The 17,927-nt window shown below is 41.0% G+C and overlaps 3 protein-coding genes across 6 annotated transcripts; 2 read left to right on the top strand and 1 right to left on the bottom strand.

The window, feature by feature from the left end:
* The first annotated feature begins 226 nt into the window (after window positions 1–226).
* Window positions 227–5,432, top strand: LOC306823665 (uncharacterized protein). 4 transcript variants are annotated; one of them, XM_079343389.1, is made up of 12 exons: window positions 232–441; window positions 695–776; window positions 1,916–1,946; window positions 2,806–2,883; window positions 2,974–3,113; window positions 3,204–3,329; window positions 3,788–3,833; window positions 3,928–3,996; window positions 4,104–4,480; window positions 4,591–4,695; window positions 4,817–4,913; window positions 5,114–5,432. In XM_079343389.1, the coding sequence occupies exons 2-12, from the start codon at window positions 711–713 to the stop codon at window positions 5,155–5,157; spliced, it is 1,179 nt and encodes a 392-aa protein (XP_079199515.1). In that variant the 5' UTR covers window positions 232–441; window positions 695–710; the 3' UTR covers window positions 5,158–5,432. The 4 variants fall into 4 exon arrangements, with proteins under 4 accessions (XP_079199514.1, XP_079199513.1, XP_079199515.1 ...); XM_079343388.1 differs by having other exon boundaries at window positions 227–444; window positions 4,591–4,913; XM_079343387.1 differs by having other exon boundaries at window positions 228–441; window positions 4,591–4,913.
* A 133-nt stretch (window positions 5,433–5,565) lies between these two features.
* On the bottom strand, window positions 5,566–7,502 carry rbm12ba (RNA binding motif protein 12Ba). Its single transcript, XM_079343386.1, has 2 exons — window positions 7,337–7,502; window positions 5,566–7,148 (listed from the first exon to the last, which is right to left on the bottom strand). Exon 2 carries the CDS (start codon window positions 7,123–7,125, stop codon window positions 5,710–5,712), a length of 1,416 nt encoding a protein of 471 aa, XP_079199512.1. The 5' UTR covers window positions 7,126–7,148; window positions 7,337–7,502; the 3' UTR covers window positions 5,566–5,709.
* Window positions 7,503–8,529: 1,027 nt separating this feature from the next.
* Window positions 8,530–17,480, top strand: tmem67 (transmembrane protein 67). The gene is made up of 28 exons (XM_079343182.1): window positions 8,530–8,773; window positions 9,651–9,739; window positions 9,879–9,969; window positions 10,097–10,196; window positions 11,514–11,577; window positions 11,737–11,808; window positions 11,905–11,967; window positions 12,064–12,218; window positions 12,313–12,421; window positions 12,567–12,653; window positions 12,859–12,924; window positions 13,049–13,202; window positions 13,276–13,396; window positions 13,832–13,937; window positions 14,098–14,154; window positions 14,309–14,407; window positions 14,505–14,603; window positions 14,917–15,003; window positions 15,090–15,189; window positions 15,280–15,419; window positions 15,527–15,667; window positions 15,809–15,889; window positions 15,986–16,102; window positions 16,205–16,321; window positions 16,407–16,538; window positions 16,830–16,932; window positions 17,034–17,176; window positions 17,258–17,480. The coding sequence occupies exons 1-28, from the start codon at window positions 8,569–8,571 to the stop codon at window positions 17,336–17,338; spliced, it is 2,979 nt and encodes a 992-aa protein (XP_079199308.1). The 5' UTR covers window positions 8,530–8,568; the 3' UTR covers window positions 17,339–17,480.
* The last annotated feature ends 447 nt before the right edge of the window (window positions 17,481–17,927 follow it).

The raw sequence follows: 17,927 nt of genomic DNA, 5'->3' as shown, positions 1-17,927 counted from the left end.
TTTTTTTTTTGGGGGGGGGGGGCACATTTGCTTGATTAATTAATGTCATGGAGTACATATTTGTCTAATTTGAATCCCTCCTTCTCTTAATAAACACACTGTTTGATCGATTCCCGTCCGCCACATGCTGGTGTTTAAAACAAACGCACAACATAGGTGTCCGCACAGGAGCCTACCCATATTCATTAATTTAGTCTAACGCCAAACTATTCACGGTGAAATGCGACATTTTTTTCTTCTGGGAGTTGATTTGGGGATAGTGCAGGGAAGGGAACTAACATTTTAACAATATTTTATTTTATTTTTTAACTGGCAGATGTTCAGCTAACCACGCTCCTCATAGGGCTCCTGTCTGTGTTTCAGTTTTAGCCTTTCAGCTAGTCTGCAGTCGTGCTGACGTTCGGAGGAGTTCCCAGTCTGCATCCAGTTACCTTGACTTCGGTAGTCAGTATTATTTTATGTATAAATATTTATGAAAAATATACGTTTGGTATTTGAACCTGCTTAAGAATCTGCTCCATTATTGTCAAATACTGGTTGAAACGTGACTTGTGCCTTTGCTTGGCCTAGCACAATACGAAACAACTAAACAGTAACTATTGGGTCTAGATTTAGCGTAGTTCTTTTTTTCATTTAGGGAGTGTTTTTTGTCACATTAATGATTTGAATAAATTTTTACTTCTTTGTCCAATAGTTTAAAAACAGAGGAAATGGAGGCTCCAGCTTCGCCAATGCTGAAAAATGGGCCGCAGCCAAACCACAGGAGAAATAACCGGGTATGTGTCGCAGTGATATTACATTTACACTCACTCAAGCAAGTACAAACCCTTCAAAAACTCACATTTTAAAAGAACGTTCATCTGCTTTTTGACGTCGTACCTTTAAATTGTCTCGTGCGCTGGCTGATGTGGTGCCAGGCGGCACGAGCCCTTTCTTGCAGGCCGACTTGGAGCCACTTTTGTGTGTTCAGACTTTGTTGTGTTTGCAATCTATTATTTTTTTGCAGACGAAAATCACAAGTCTGGCTTTCAAAGCTGTGGCCTATAATCACTACTGTGATCAAGAGGATTTTCCTCAAACAGTCCGGTGTGTCGCTCTTTAGTAGGCTACTCAGTTTTTACTTCTGAGTGCTGTCACATAGTCATGAACCTATTCAGGAAAAAAAAAAATTCTGATCAATTGATCACTCGATATACCCGTCTGAATTTATCTTGTGCTTGGTTTTCTGTTCCTGTCTTGTGCATCCTGACCTATCTACAACACTCCTCCATAAAGGGAATGTTTGGGACCTTGTGGATTCACCTCACATCCTACAGAAAGAACAACTTCCTCATTAGTATTGTTATTATAAGTTGATATGATTCGATCATATTTTTTTTCATCAGAACTTCCCTAACTCTCCTCTTTTCTCTGCTTGAGAAGTTTTTTGTTTTTTTTGGGGGGGGGGGGGCGTTAACTTGTTTTTGCCTTTTATTATGTATGCTTGTTTTCTATGTCAAACTCAGTCTCACGCCCCCCCCCAACCTTATCATTTTGTAATAAAAAAAAAACTAAACTGAGGTCTTGACCCCAGTGTCTTAATGTTTCCACTGTCGACATCTCTGCATATTGAGCTTCGTGTTTCAGCCTTTATTCTGATGTGAAATACGTACATCTATATTAAACAGCTTCACTGTTATATTCTCAGATGATGAGAATGTAGATCAACATGATAAAGACACAATGTAGACGTTTGTCTCTGTGACTGCCGCTGCTTGATGCAGGGGTCACGGAGATCAAGGAAATGATGCGCTCTATGGCATACATAGGGTGGCGGACATGAACGAGGAGTTCAGTCCTCTGCTAAGTGTCATCCTGTCACTAATGCCTCCCTGTGTCTCTCTCCTTCATGTGGGTTTATTCCCTCCATTGACAGAGAAAGCAGCCGCAGCATTCTGCTGAGATAGGTAAGTGATTTTCGCACAGTGCCACTGCTGAGAGGTGAAGCTTGAGAAGCTTTCTCTGCTTCATGTCATGGGGGTGGTGGCATATTCACCACTCTTTAGGACTCTCACTCACAGAGATGAGGCAGTTGCAGTGACGTGGTATCCACTTTGTTGCACCCTTATTGCTATTTAGAAAAGGCCCTTCACAATATGTACGCCATGATTTAAAAAACAAAGATTTATCCTGAACAGTTTGTCAACCCATTCTCCTTAGATGTTCATTGAAGTTGAGCATCGTTGGCTCCATAAGATCCTCGAGACATCAACACAGTATTGAAAATGTATGACATGCAACCGTGGGTTTGTGACGGTTGCTGTTCAGATATTGATGCACTTTTGTGCTGTGATGGTTGTATGAACCCTTTTTTTTTCTAATACTGCTGGATACAGCAATTGGGTTTTTTTACACGTTTTCTTAGTGCTTTACTGTTTTTAAGATACTGTTCACGTGCACTGCTGTGAAACAGAAGTGGAACTTCTGTAGTTGCACATAATTGGGAGCAATGCATCATGGACGACGGTATCCCTCAGCCCAATTCAGGTCTAAATGGGGGTTGGCAGAATTGTTGCCGTAGCTTCAAAAGCACACGAGGAGTTTGGGAATCTAATGGTTGTTTAGACAATTAAATAAAACAGCTTTCAGACACTAAAGGTACTCGCCTCCTTAAACTCAGTTTTCTTCACTATGATCATTAAGATTATTTGTTTTCACTTGTCAGAATTGACTGAGCGTCACTGAACCAGTTTGTTGCAAAAGTTTGTCAACTGTGGCCCATTTTCAAACGTCTGCTCTCTGCTGACCAGTGTTATGTCTTCTCAGTCTTCACCAAAGGCTCATCTATTCAGACTATGCCCAGTCTCAGCAAACTGTTGAAGGGGGTCCCAGAGTGCATCGTCGGTGAGCAGAAGGGATGTTTTTACTAACAAACCTGTTAACTTCTCTTCTTCCTTTATTAAAATGTGAAACCAATTATCATTGTGTCTACAGGTCTTCAATATGTCTGGGAGTACCGAAGCCCAAGTAAATCTGTCCCACCTCACTACCAGTGCAAACTCTGTGCTGTCTCCCGTTTGCAGCATGATATGGTTGCCCACGTGAAAGGCTGGAAACACAGCTTCAGATACTTGGTATTTTTCTTTTTATCTAAGTAAAACCCAGAAGAGTTAAAAGGTAATTTTTAGATATGTCATCATTATCATATCTTTCCTTGTGCACAGAAAAAAGTCCACCCTCAAAAGCTCACCTGTGAAGAAGAAGAGGCTGTCAAAGATCCTACTGTGAGGAAGACGATCAAAGAAGCTGCAGCAGAGGTCGAGAGTGCAGAAGGCCGGGGGCAACTCAAGGTTTGTGTGTGTGTCTGTGTCAAGATTTTGAGCGTAATTGTCTCCTTCAGACCAAAGGCCCGATATCTTGCCATCTTTTGCTGTGGTGCGAGTGATTAAAACCTCCCTGACCTGATCAGAAGTGATCAGGGCTGCACCTACTTTAAATCTTTTATATATCAAAGTTAAACATACTCAACATTTACAATCAGAAATCCTGTTGTGTGGGGAGAACACCTAGGGTGGCTTTTTTCAGTTTAGCACTAAATCCAACTCTTGTATCCGCTTACATGATTTTTATTTTATTTTTTACACAAGTATTGGCTGTTGACAGTATATATAAAAATAGCTAACTATCATCACTGCCTTTTTTTATTGTATAAAACACATAAAACAGAAACATAACATATACAGTATAGATACAAGTTGAAACATTGACATGAAAATGCTTTCTTCTTTTTTTTGTCCGTGTCTCTTAGGTAATCCTGAAGGAGCCATGTGAAGTCATTGCTTTCAAAGGACTCCGTAAGTTGTTCTGCAAGGATTAATTATTTCTTGCTGGTTGGTGACTTGAGTTGGGAGTGTCTTTCATGTCCATTCCTCTCACTTCCTCACTCAGGTTCTGCGACTCCTAAAGCTGTGCCTCCTCTAGGACCAGGAATGGGACTTCAGGGACCTTCGCCCTTTGGTGAGTCATTTTTAATTCTCAAGAAAAACATGTACAATAATGCACATATTTTTTGTATTGAATCTTTTTATTTGCATTTTAATGCATTGAACATGTTTCGTTCTCAGGTCCCAGGTTCTCTGACCAGCGGTTTCCTCCTCAGGGAGGTTTTCTCCCAGAATATCAAGGTGGAGACTATGGGGAGCCTGGCTTTGGAGGGTACTCGACCGGGAAAGATTTCCTTGATTCTGGTATGGACCGAGGACCTTTCTCAGATGGCATGGGTCTACACCCAGCTGGGGATGGTTTTGGACCAGGTGGAGACAGTTACAGAAGGGGTGGACTATTGGAGAGCCCAGGGAGACCGTATCCTGATGAGTACCGGGGCAGCCAAGGGGGGGGTGGCTTACTGGACAGACCAGTAGACAAACCAGTGGAGAGGGCTGGTCTGCTGGGAGCAGCTCCAGAAAGTAGCAACCTCTCTAATAAACTACTCACCTACCTGGTATGCATTTCTAATTTCTCATGTGGTCTCTCTTAACTTAACAAAAATTATGACTTGTTTTTAAAATAATGCATATTTTCACAATGTACCAACTACAAATCTTTCTGCAGGATTCTTTCCGGATAGAGAATGAAAATGATGCACAGCTGGTGCTGAAGGTGACGCAGAAACTTACAGATGTGCTGATGGAGTACAGATTGAGAAGTGTATCATCGGTATGGTGCTCATTTTTACTCTTAAGCATGTTCCAGCTGTCCCATTTTTCATTTCGAAGTGCATTTACCACATGTACACATGTGCTCTTCTCTAATTCTGTCTTCTCCCATTCCTGTTTAGGGCTCCAGTCTGAACAGCTTTTCAATGAGCTCCACAAGTTTTTCTTCGACACCCTCAAGACTGCCGAGCAGTGACAGATACTCCAGTAGTCTCTCAGGTTGGTAAACACAAATCTCCTCGTCAGCTTTCCAATAGATTCATCTCTGACTCGGGCATAGGATGTAACGGTGTTGAAAATGTTGACAGGCAGATGCCAAAGAAAATGTTTTGTGTCTCACATTGAAGAGAACAAAGACGTCACTGAACATCTTTCTTAATGCTGGCTTTTTGTTGATTATGTATTTTCTGTGTCTGTAGGTCCAAACCGGTTCTCTGATGGTCCATCCAGGTTTTACAAATGACTTTAAGATGCAACACTTTCACCTAAGTATCCATCTGTCCAAAGTGTGCATCAGACAACACTGTCCATGAGATGAACATCTGTGTACCTTTACTTGACTATAGTTCTATTGCTAAGTAGTTTTTTTTTGTTTTTTTTAATGTTTTTGACCTTAAGAGCTTCTTATTTTGGCAAGTTTTATGTAAATGCTTTTGCGTGTGTTCTGCATCTTTAACTGATCATGAGCATTAGCTTACTGCAAGGGTATCATAACATTAAAACTATTTTAAAAACTTGTTTTAAAATGTTTGTGTCGTTCCTCCTTGCTGTGTAGTTGTTGTTGGTTCATGTCTGTTGTCTCTACAGGACAGTCCCTCCAGTGGTCTCGTCCTGGTCAGTCTCTTAAGACAGAAACAGCCTCTTCATGTAGACGTTCTCTTGTGTTCATTAATCGGCTAATAAATGGTTCTAAGGCATCTATTTTAAAGTGTAAGATGTTGTGAGAGGGAATGTGTAGAACGTTTACATTTATCACGATAAAAGGAGTTACAAGCAGGAAACGTATCTCTGTAGATTAATACAGTCGAGTAGAATGAACTGGAGCAGAGTAGCCTGTTCGGTTCGTTGGTTTGTTTGTGCCCATCTTCAGAGAGTGATTCTGATTCCTGGGATGGGTTTTAGCCATCATTTTCTTCATCATCAACCGTGTGATTGGTGTCACCTCAATGGCAGCAGAGCCCACATGGCAACCATCAAGGTTTATTGCATAGTCATAATCTGCAGTGCGTTTAAAAATGATAAAAGCCATGTCCGTTCTGTTGCCTTCCTGGTCAAGAAAATGCAGCACATTTTTGTGTGGAATGGTTGTGCATCCAAATAATTCTTTGATTTCAGTCTTTGTCATCGTCCGGGGTAGATTACTGACCTTGACAATGTACTCTTTTGTTGGCCAAATCGCAGATAAGTCATCATCACATTTTGGCTTTTTTGTTGATTTAGATGACAGCAGGCTGACGGCTCCCCTCTTCATCTGCAGAGCACAAGGGGGTTTACATTTGTGGTTTGGAGTTTCCTTAAAAGGGCTTCGCTTCGGTTTCAATCTTGCTCCATCCAATGCATTTTCACATTCTTGCAGAGCACTGGCCCACATCTTCTCTGTTGCGCCACGAACCTCCACAGTGAGATGGCCATGCTGGTGTTGATTGAAGAGAAGGGCATCACTTGCATCCTGCACGTTGGCGAACTTCACAAGGCAGCAAGGGCTAATTCCCAAATTCACATTGACTATGACTTCCTGTACAGTCAACTCTCTGAAAAACTGACTGATGTCATCTTTTGTGGTTGAGGATGGTAGACCAAAGAGCCTGACATAGCCTGGGCTTGAAACCAGACTTTGCTCTTGAGTCTTTACCTCGTCAGACACAACTGTATGGTCAGTCTTGGTGAAATCCAAATGTTGTTCTGTCTCATTTTCTTCCTGCTGGAATGACTGCAGACCTTGAAGAACAGTACAAACTCCAAGGAAAAAGGCAGTACCTGAATCAAAGGAAGGTTCACTTAAAGCTTGCTTATTTGTAGTAAGTGACTGTTTCCTGGGATCAAGCAGTCTTGTAGGTGGTAGTTCTGCACTTTTGGGGCAAGGAATTCTTCCATTCAACTGTAGAGTTGCACCCTTGGAATGCTTCGGTCTTTTGACTCTGAGCTTTGAGGGGGAGGGTTTATTTTTCTTTAACAATGACTTAAGTTTGCTCTCCATCTCTGCCATGCTGCTTATATGCAGACTCACCATAGACCCTTTCAGAACCTGTCCTGTTAACCGCATGGCAAGCTGAGCATCCCTTTCTGTGTTAAATGCAATAAAAGCTTCTTTCTGACTTCCTCCGAGCACGTAAACTCCTCCATCTGGTATGTGGAGGCATTTGAAGAATGAACGTATATCTTCAGTGCCCGCCTTCACGTCAAGGCCTTGCAATAGTAAGATGATGGCCATTTGTAAAGCAGGACAGGAGGTTTCTGAAAGAATAAAGAGAAGAAAGGTGAAACAGACAAGAAAGACGACAAAAACGTAAAGCCAAAGTCTGATATTAACATAATAAGAGCGCTTAAATCGCATGCGTCATAAACCAGTCACAAAAGGAAACTGCAATGGCGGGAAAAAAAGTTTTCTTTCTACTTGAAACGCGCTAAAATCAAATACTCACATCCACCACCGCACAGGATATATATCTGATAAGATCGTCGCTGTGAACCTTTCTCACGTTTACCACTGGTAGATGTATTAAAGGAACTATGTTCTCAGGTCTCAGCCGACTCTGCGATCCGCCTCAGGACTCTCAGAGTCCTAACTGACTCTCGTCACGCTCGTGGCTCTCTTTCTTTACTTCAGCAGGTAGCGGGGCATTAGCGCCCTCTAATGGACGGGAGTGAGGGCTGCTGTCACCTCAGAACAGGGGTACCAGAACTTTTCAGCCCGCGACACTCGAAATAAGGACGCCCGAGACTGGGGACTCATACATCCCTGGAAGTGGTTAAAACCTTTAACATTGTGCACAACTAGTAGGCATGTCCAAACACTGGCATTAGACCAAAACAAAAGATAGGATGGCCTACTTACATCATTTCAGTGTCTCTTTGTGCATTTCTATAAAGAGCTACACCTATTTGCAGTCATGTGAAAACTTATATTTAGAGGATGTTTACATTAATTGTATTACAGCACAAATCTCACTGTGATTTTATTCAAATTTATTATTTCAAAGTAATGGGTAAAATATGCTATTTTAAATCATTTTGAATCATTTCCTTCAAAGTTATTGGAGGACACCTCACGACTCGCCTCATACTGTCTCCCGACCCCCACTTTGGGAACCGCTACCCTAGAAGACTTGATTCTTCAACCAAAGACGACCAGATTAAACAGTTAAAAACTTACCTGAGTTTGAAACTATACACTGTAATAAATGATGCTGTAGTCATGTACATTTAACTTAATATATCTGACAAAATCTATTAAATGAAATTAAAGGACACTACAGTATTTTATTTTTTTTTTTTTAAAGAGGGTGTTGCCTTGAGAACTTTCATCGGATTTTAAAACTACAAATTAGACGCTCTTATTGAGATCTTGTTTCATTTTTCAATATTTCATTGATATTGCAGAGGATATTTGATACTTAAACAGATCTTCAGTAGCACCAGCTTGTCTATATCTTGAAGCTGTCTTTTAATTTAAACAAAATGAGAATGTGAAAAAAAACCCATCATATTAAATGACATATACTGTATGTATGCAACAGACATTTCAAAAACTCTGTGTGACCTGACCATCGACTTGACGCACAGTTAAATGAGACCGAGCGTCATTAGTTTTACAGTCTATGGCGTCATCACGCAAGGTGAAGAGGATTGTGGGTAAAGAAGACCGTTGTTTACCATGGCGACGGGGACGCTACCGTTTGCTGTTCATAGACTAAAAGTGTTTTTGCCTTTATTTCTGATCGTTTTCATAGATGCTATTTCCTGTCAGCAGTTTATTATACCCTTTCAGGCTCCTTCAGATTGTGATGTGGGAGAATTTTTTGATATCTCGAGTTTTTCGTGTGTGAGTTGCGGTCCAAACCAACGACGGACCACATCAGGTCTGCTACCTACACACAGCTTGATTTAAGGACGCTAATATGCAGACAATGAGCATCAATAGTCATATGAGTAGAACAATAATTGAACCATGGGGTTGTCAGACACACATTACGAATAGAAGCTCAAATGATGTAGGTCCATATGACTAAAATCCTTTTGAAGTTAGTCATGAAGCTAGCTAGCTAACAGCCTGTTTACAAAGCAAGTAAAGGGCAAGTCCACCTTAAATACAACACCGAGTGTGCTTTATGGTTTAACAGGTATGATGGTAAGGTAATACATTAAACAACAAAAGGTTTAGACAATTTGGCCCTAAATTAATGTCATTATGTACATCACATTTCCCCTTTTTTTTATCAAACATTTTCAGCCAGAACACTTTGTATTGTAAAGTTGTTGCAGAGTTACTCGTATTACATCTTGAGAGTCACGTCCTTCATCAACAACATTATGGGATTAGTCACAAATATTTAAATGAGACTGCAAACTGTGATCTTTTCAGAAAATAAAACGTTTTCTGCGTCGGGGTTCATGTTGTTCATGTTACTTAACTTTAAAAATATGGTTGCTGTATGTTTTTATATGCGCAAACGAGGCAGCTGCTGCTATCATGAGTGATTTCTTGCACTGTTTCAAAATCTCTTGGGTCTTCTCACTTAACATTAAATATAAAAAAACCCTTTGTTTGATTATGCTTAAACAACAAAGCAAAGAAACATCTTCAGTCACAATAAAGTACGAGACCGTCAATAATATAATAATATATTATATTAAATATTATCCATAATATTTAAGGAGTGTGCATTGTATCCTTGTATCTCAACTCTGTACAGCACTCGCTCACTAAACTTTACACTGGTGTTTCTTCTTTTACAGGTCTGAGATGCATTTGTAAAACTGGCTACCAAACCCTCACCACTGATAAGGCGTCCATAATTTGTCAGCAATGTCCAACAGACAAACCAGTATGTGGTATTTACTCAGAATGCCTTTTATTTAACTTTCATCTCACATCTTACTGAATATAAATCATGCCACAGTCTTACAGTAAGAGAACAACAAATACAATTTGTAGCAATGCGTTTGTGAAATCTTTACCAACAGGCAGTGACTACTGATGGGTTTGGGTGTATTCGCTGTCCAGGTAGTCTCAGTGATGATGGAAAGTGCCAGTGCCCAAAGGATAATGTCCTGGGTGAGTGACCAAAACCCAATTAACTCTATTAATTTACTGTAAGAACGCCTGTCAGTAATGTTGGCAATGTCGGCCTTCCTTAACCCTACATATCATTATCTCTCTAATGTTTCTCTTTTCTTTCCAGTGGAGAGAGATGTCAGTGGAAACCTTTTGGATGAGGCAAGATGTGAAATGTGTAACGGAAACTCCCCTGCTCTGTCTGTCCCAAACCACAGTGGCGATAGGTATGTATCAGTAACTTACAGAGCTAACGTCAATTCATCCAGCTGTTACATACAGATCCACGTCTGAGGTTCAAACTTTTATAAATAATATAATGTGGACACATTGACAAGGATGCTGTTTAGGCTTTCTCACTCGAGTATATGCTGGACTCCTTCAATGAATTAAAATCAGCAGGATATAACAAATTAAAAGAATCAGAGTATACAGACTTAAAGTCCTATCCAGTAAAATGTTCTATTGAAGAAGTACGATAACACAAAAACATCTACAGACTATGTCATTCCATATTGGTTTCTTATGTAAATGTACAACAAACTATATTACGATAATGACAAGCCATTTCGTGAAACAACAATCCTAAAGTCTAATCTGCGTGTCATCTGTTCTTAATGTGAAGGTCACTTTAACCTGCAGTGTGCAGAGAACTTATATCAAGCTTTGTCTTGTTTCCCTGTGAGAATGTAATCTTTTTTACACCCATGCGCAGATATATGAGACTAAAACCTTGTCCCTGGAGTTAACAACAAGTGTAAGACAATGTGCTTGTGCTTTGTCCTTTCTGTCACTCCTGGTCTGCATATGGGAGACACATCTGCCTCAAACTTTAAAAAAGGTATAGCTGAGGAGGACTGTACAAACATGCACATCGAGGGATGTATTTAATCAGCAGGAAGAGGTGCTTACGAGCTATCATTGTGTCAATTATTGGATCTGGTCATTCCTGCCCCCGCCCCCCCAATCTTAAAAATAAAATCCCAACTTAATCACTTGAGTCCTCTTGTGACAGGTTATGTTACCAGCAGCATAACAGACGCCACAAAAACTATCGATGGTAGATTAAAAAAAATGATAAGTGGTGTGACACATTCACAAATCTAAACATTAAGAGAAATTGTTGGATATGGTTCAGAAGTTCTTAAGAAAATATGAGGGCTGGATAACATAATTTGAAACATGTATTTTTTTTTTTGCCTTTCCCCCCCCCCTAGTATATTACACCATTAACGTGCTGACTCATGGTTTTTTAACACCTCTCATATCCTCAGTATCCTCCCTGCCCTTCATCCCTCTGTGCCTCTTATACACACTAGCACATGACCTTCATCACTGCAAGGACCGATCAGATAATTTCAGTCACATAGTTTCCTGTTTGCTTTGCAAATTTGGCTTGTACCTGCATTATCTCTCTTGGCATCACTGCTACTTCAGGGTGTTAAAGGATTGCCCTAGGAGGGTGAAAAAGGACGACTTGATAACAGGTTATACTTTGGAAAACATGTAAGGACTGGAACAGTCTCCAAAAATTTGTTTTTCAGGTGTGAGCGATGCCAGGCCTCGTTCACTAACACCTCCTGTTTGTGTAAACCTCCTCATGTCCTGGTGAGTTCTGCCCTCCCTCTCCTTTCATTCCCTTCTCTCAACACATCACACACACACACACACACACACACACACACACACACACACACACACACACACACACACACAATGTATGAGTAAGTAAGAAACAGACTAATAGAAGAATCTTTGATTTTATAGGTGGGAGGGTTATGTTTCCCTCCAGGAAGCCTCTCCACCAATGTGAATCCCAGTGTCAACTTTGCTCAGTTGGTGAGTCTCCTCCTCCTTCCTTACTTGCTAATCTAAATTCGTAGGATCATTAGCAAGTGTTTTCATTCCTGTTTTTGTGATCTATTCCCTTTGCAGAAGTTCAGCGTGCAGTCTGCCTGGTTTGTCCAAAACCTTTACTCCGCATCAGCAGCATGCCTTGTAATTTCAGTTTTCTTTTATCTCAAACCAAAGCAATTGTATTTTTATTGTTGTTAAAATGCATCTAATCAGCTGCTGTGCATAAACACATTGCAGGTTTTCTCAAACCTAACCGCATGTCAGGCTCTTGGGAACATGTGTGTGATGAACATGCATTCCTTTAGTGGCGTGTCCACTGATGCCTGCGGCCTCTTTAACACTATCTTCAGATCCAGGGCTGCTCTGAGCTCAACTCAAGACATTTCATATTGGTAAACAACTCCATCAAGGCATCATGTACATATCTACTGTGATATCTTTGCAAATATACTTTCCTACTAAGCACTTTGTTGACCTTTCCTGCAGGAGAGTTAATCTGCCGTGGCTCTACTACGGTGAAGAACCAGGACTGGCTGGAAGAGTGCTTCAAACTGATCCGGTTCCCGTTGGGTTCAGTTTCAGAGGCAGAAACAAAGTATGTGATCAGATTGAATCACTCCATCAAATCAAACTATGAAAAACAATACAGTTTTCTTTTCTTTTTTGTTAACTGCAAATGAAGCAGTAAACCAAATTTGGTACCAAAACTATATGAAATGTTCTGTTTTTGTTTCTCTCAGAACACTGACATTAAGCTGATTGCTGCGGTCTATAATGTCAGAGGAGAGTTTCTTAGATGGGAACAGGTCGGGGGACAAAATATCCAGGTGAGATGACAAACAACTGATGGTGAGGTTGAGTAACAGGGCATCGTAACTTTTTATAAAATGGGTATATGTGCTTAATTTACCCAGATAGGTTAATAGTACGGACAATTACTTCCCACAATTCTTGCATCCTCACAACATTAAACTCATTTTCATGATATTCATTAAATATTCTACCATATCCTCTTCTTCTGATCCTCTTTAGCTTTGTCCAGACACAAAAAACAGACAGATGGCAGCCTTCAGCTTTGGAACCGCCTACCAAAAAAGCGTGAGTGGCGATTTAGTCTCAGACTAGCAGAAAAAATGTGTTTGCAAACTCTATTTGTGTTATAAAATGTGTCTGTCTGTGTGTGTGTGTGTGTGTGTGTGTGTGTGTGTGTGTGTGCGTGCAGTGTGATCTGTCAGTAAAAGAGCTGCTGGATATGTATCCAGAGCCGTTGTTCTACGATGTGTTTATGGAGCTCGGTGGAGGAGAGAATAAAAAACTTCTGCCCTTGCCTACACTCGTCCGTAACCAGCAATACAATGGACGCTTCATCAACCAAGGTGCTATTTCATATTTAAATGTGTGTTTTCTATACATGTGTGCATTGTTTCCAAATCGTTGATCTTCTTACAGACAGTATGAAGAACTGGTACCTGTCCCGACGAATATTTCTTGTCGATGGACTGAGCGGGAGAGAGAAGAGCTTAAGTGCCCAGCCTAAAGTCATCCGCGTATCCAGCAGTGTTAAAATAAGGTGCGTTTCTAACTTGCACACTCTACCATGGAAAAGGATGATGGATGCAAAACTGCTTTGTGAAGTGGTGCTGATATTTATTTGTGTGTGTGTGTGTGTGTGTGTGTGTGTGTGTGTGTGTGTGTGTGTGTGTGTGTGTGTGTGTGTGTGTGTGTGTGTGTGTGTGTGTGTGTGTGTGTGTGTGTGTGTGTGTGTGTGTGTGTGTGTGTGTGTGTGTGTGTGTGTGTGTGTGTGTGTGTGTGTGTGTGTGTGTGTGTGTGTGTGTGTGTGTGTGTGTGTGTGTGTGTGTGTGTGTGTGTGTGTGTGTGTGTGTGTGTGTGTGTGTGTGTGTGTGTGTGTGTGTGTGTGTGTGTGTGTGTGTGTGTGTGTGTGTGTGTGTGTGTGTGTGTGTGTGTGTGTGTGTGTGTGTGTGTGTGTGTGTGTGTGTGGGGTAAGGTTCCAGCTGGTCCCACGAACACTTGAGGGGCAGGTTTATCCTCCTCTAATAATCGTGACCTACAGAGACGTTCCCCTCACAGACATCGACACTCAAACTGTGTCTGTGAGTACAGCCCACACAAGCCAGACCCATACTCAGGCAGCTATGACATGCTGTCTTTGTTTGCTCTGATTAAGTGAATAATAGAGCCAGCGAGTTGCTTTCTTTTAAAATCGAGTTTTTTTATCTGGTTTATGTGTTGAACTGATTATTTGGTCTTCAGACAACATTTGCTGTGGAGTATGAGATGGATCAGAATGAGGCCCGCATGAAGACAAACGTGAGTAGAAGCATGAATGGAACTTTGATTTGAAAGGGTTTAAAACAACAGATTTAATGAGACGTTCTTGCGCCTGACTGATGCTCTCAGTGTTTGTTACAGCACACTATGGCACAGTATCACCTGTGACTCTGATGCTTTTGTGTGTGCACAGACAGCTCTGGGTGTGATGGGTGGTGTGGCTGTGCTCTATTCCCTCCTGAAGACGGTCAGCTGGAAGAGAAGGATCGCGTCCCCCATCATTGATGTGGAGGTACATCCTCTTTCACCCTCAGTCATTATTGAAGGAACTTCCATCAACATGTTGAACACCTGAGAGTAATGTTCGTCTTTCCCTCCTTCTCTCAAAGACGATGATGACGTTTTTATTGTTCTATGCCGGAGATCTGGCCAATGTTTTCTTCACCGTCACTGTAGGAACTGGACTGTACTGGGTTATCTTTTACAAGGTTTGTTTAAGTCATTATGGACTTTCTGTAATAACTTTGATTCTTTTCACTCGTGTGTGGTCTTTTCTCTCTGAGGCTCTTTTTCCTTTGCCTTGCTTCTTCTTTCTTTTTTTTTAAACAAAATGGTTTTTTTCCAAACTCACAAAGTGTTTCTTTTGTCTTTGCATGGTTTTGTACCCTTTCTTCTTTGCATTCTTTAGACATTTAAGGCAAGTACTTTGAACCTTTTCTCTTAACCTTCACTGTTTGATTTTAATTGATTTGATTGTTGTTAGCTGCTTCACTCAAGTTATTTGTGTTTGTGTCTGTTTAGGCCCAACAGTCTGTGTCAGTGTTGTTACCACTGCCTGATCAGGAGGAGCAGTTTGTGACCTACATTGGCTGTGCCTTCGCTCTCAAGGTTAAACAATGAAAGAGCAGCTGTATTGAAAGCTTCAGGGTTTGCTGCCATAGAGAAACAATTGTTTATTGTGTGTTTCAATCAAGGCTCTCCAGCTTCTCCACAAGCTGATCCTTCAGGTCTCGGTCGATGTTTTCCTTGTGGACTGGGAGAGGCCAAGAAGCAAAGCTGGCAGGACTGTGCAAGGTGCAGAAATACAGTATTGTCTCTTAGCTCCTATATTCCGGTGTTCATTCGAACTCATTTTCAAGTGGTTCAAATTTCACTACTCTTCAGCGAATGGGGAGTCCAAACGAGACCCTTCTCCGGTCAGCATCTGGAGGACCTATTTTGTGGCCAATGAATGGAACGAGATCCAGACCATTCGCAAGATCAGCCCAACTTTTCAGATAGTAGCTGTGCTCTTCTTTCTTGAGGTACATATTATACATCATACTCTACACTCAGTTTTGTTTCTTTTTCCCACTTTTTTCAGCCTTCTGACCTTGTCCTCATAGCTGACATGTCACTCCGTTTTGTTCAGGTGCTGGGTTTCTCTAACCTCGGCCTGAGAGACCCCTGGCCGACCTTAGAGCGCACTCCAGAGGCGTATACCCCCTCCTACAGCCTGATTCTCCGCTACGGCGTGGCAGCAACTTTGTGGCTCTGCATTGGACTCCTGCAGGTAAAACTCTCCCCCTCTCTCTTATCTCCTTCTTTTACATCCCTATGACCTCACATGTCCGGCTGTCTTCGTTATAAAATGTGAGTGACATATAATCAAGCCCAGCAATCTTAGTTAAAAGATCAACATTTATCACTCCAGGTGATTTTCTTCACCGTGTTTTACGAGCACTTTGTGGAGGACAAAGTACGTCAGTTTGTAGATCTCTGCTCAATCAGTAATGTAAGTATTTTTTTAAGTGTGTAATATATTTTTGATAATTAATCATTTGATTGGCCTGTTCTTAACACACTTTTTTTCCCCTTCGTTTCTATGTAGATATCTGTGCTGCTGTTGTCTCACCGTTGTTTTGGCTACTACATCCATGGGCGTTCAGTACATGGACATGCAGATACAAACATGGAGGAGATGAGCAGCAATCTGAGGAGAGAACAAGTAAAACACCTACAGACTACAAACCATTTTAGTATTTGTAGCATTTTAATGAAAGGATTGTTTACACATGACATCCGTCTTCTTTCTTCTGTCCGTCTCAAGGATTCTCTGTGTGGTCAAAGAGGTCTACTTCCCAACTCAGAGCTGCAGACCTTTCAGGTGTCTATCACAAACCGTTTGCGGATTCAGTACGACAGGATACGGGAGCCTTTCAGCAAGGTGTGTTTACACTCTGTTGTGTTTGTCATTTAGCTACATAATGTCAAACCGAGAGAGGGTATAACGCCTCATTTTCTTTTTTAAGGGTAACATATTTCCTGGACTTCATAGGAACGGTCCATCACGGTTGATGGATGCAGGCTGTTCTAATGAGTCTGACATACAAGCGAGGGCCTACAACACCATGAACTACTTCCTGGGATCCATTATAGACCATGTGAGTGAAGATGCACATAAGAAAAAAAAAATCCTGCAAGAATTGTGTGTGTGTGTGTGTGTGTGTGTGTGTGTGTGTGTGTGTGTGTGTGTGTGTGTGTGTGTGTGTGTGTGTGTGTGTGTGTGTGTGTGTGTGTGTGTGTGTGTGTGTGTGTGTGTGTGTGTGTGTGTGTGTGTGTGTGTGTGTGTGTGTGTGTGTGTGTGTGTGTGTGTGTGTGTGTGAGAAAGTTGATTTCATGGACGAGAAATTCATTGGCCTGTTCTTTCTCCCATGTTGCATTATTTACCACAGGCCCACCCAGATATGGACTTCATAGTAAAGGACAAGCTCATGTTTGAGAGGGTCATAGGGATGGAGTTTCTCGAACCCAGTGAAAAAAGCATCTTTTACACAGGTAATGACCACACAGCAGAGACGGGCTGTAGCCTATATTTATGTTTGTTTGTAGGTGTATAGATATTTGAGCATGATGTCTGTTTGTGTCTCTTATTGCAGACGAGGCCCACTCCTTCAGTGATGTGCTGTATTATGGAAATGAGGCAACGCTGCTGATCTTTGACACGTTGTTTTTCTGTGTCGTCGATCTGGGATCTCAGAGTTTTGTACTTGCAGCTGTTCTTACATATTTACAGCAAATGGTACGTATTCGGCGCACATTTGGAATGTAGCCTTTAGGATGCTAAAAGTACATGAATTAAAAAATGTGTCATTCATTACAGATACTTCGCCTGCTCCGTAACACTCTCGGAAGGAAGAACCTTGCCAGAAAAACTATGGTGGATGAAAGGTTTCTGATATGAAATGACCTGTTAAGAAGTTGTGTCTGTGTTGTTTAGTGGCATTCCTCTCAAACATGTTTACTGTTTACAGAATGTGTGAATCTTTTTTTTCTTCACTTTTTTATAAATGTTTTTTAAGCATTAAAGTATTTTGATATATGGACATCCTTGGGTTTTTTCTTTACTTTAAGTGAATAAAACTTAATTACAACAAAATAGTAAAATAATTTTTCAGAAATCAGAGAAAAAAATGTATACCTTTTTTAAAGACATTGATACAAATTGCATACATTTTAAATGAGAAGTGTTTTTGGCTGTAAAACAAAAAGACATACTTTAACGTCTCAGTCGGTACAATACACCCTACATGGACCTGTCAATTAATCTGTTGTTTAGCTTAGAACCAAAGATTTGTATTTATTGGTCTTTCTGTAAGGCTATACTTTGTTTCTGCAAGTCCTGTATGTGTATATAGTTGAATAGTGTACGAAGATCTCAGCGTAATCTCGTATGGTATGATAACGAGAGGCTTGTTCGAACAGATCTATAGTAAAGTATGTCATGCCCCAAAGATTTCGTGCTCTATCAGACATGACAAAAATGCTCCTGA

The sequence above is a fragment of the Symphodus melops genome (assembly GCF_947650265.1).
Source record: "Symphodus melops genome assembly, chromosome: 5".
Taxonomy (NCBI): domain Eukaryota; kingdom Metazoa; phylum Chordata; class Actinopteri; order Labriformes; family Labridae; genus Symphodus; species Symphodus melops.
This window is presented reverse-complemented; position numbering and strand designations above follow the sequence as displayed.

Bases quoted from the DNA above. Each gene is read 5' to 3' on its own strand.
- LOC306823665 (XM_079343388.1), top strand. From the start codon at position 711: ATGGAGGCTCCAGCTTCGCCAATGCTGAAAAATGGGCCGCAGCCAAAC. The intron at 1,947-2,805 runs GTAAGTGATTTT...ATGTCTTCTCAG, and splicing joins GCAGCATTCTGCTGAGATAG to TCTTCACCAAAGGCTCATCT. The intron at 3,114-3,203 runs GTATTTTTCTTT...CCTTGTGCACAG, and splicing joins AACACAGCTTCAGATACTTG to AAAAAAGTCCACCCTCAAAA.
- rbm12ba (XM_079343386.1), bottom strand. From the start codon at position 7,125: ATGGCCATCATCTTACTATTGCAAGGCCTTGACGTGAAGGCGGGCACT.
- tmem67 (XM_079343182.1), top strand. From the start codon at position 8,569: ATGGCGACGGGGACGCTACCGTTTGCTGTTCATAGACTAAAAGTGTTT. The intron at 15,190-15,279 runs GTGCAGAAATAC...ACTACTCTTCAG, and splicing joins AGCTGGCAGGACTGTGCAAG to CGAATGGGGAGTCCAAACGA. The intron at 16,539-16,829 runs GTGAGTGAAGAT...TATTTACCACAG, and splicing joins TGGGATCCATTATAGACCAT to GCCCACCCAGATATGGACTT.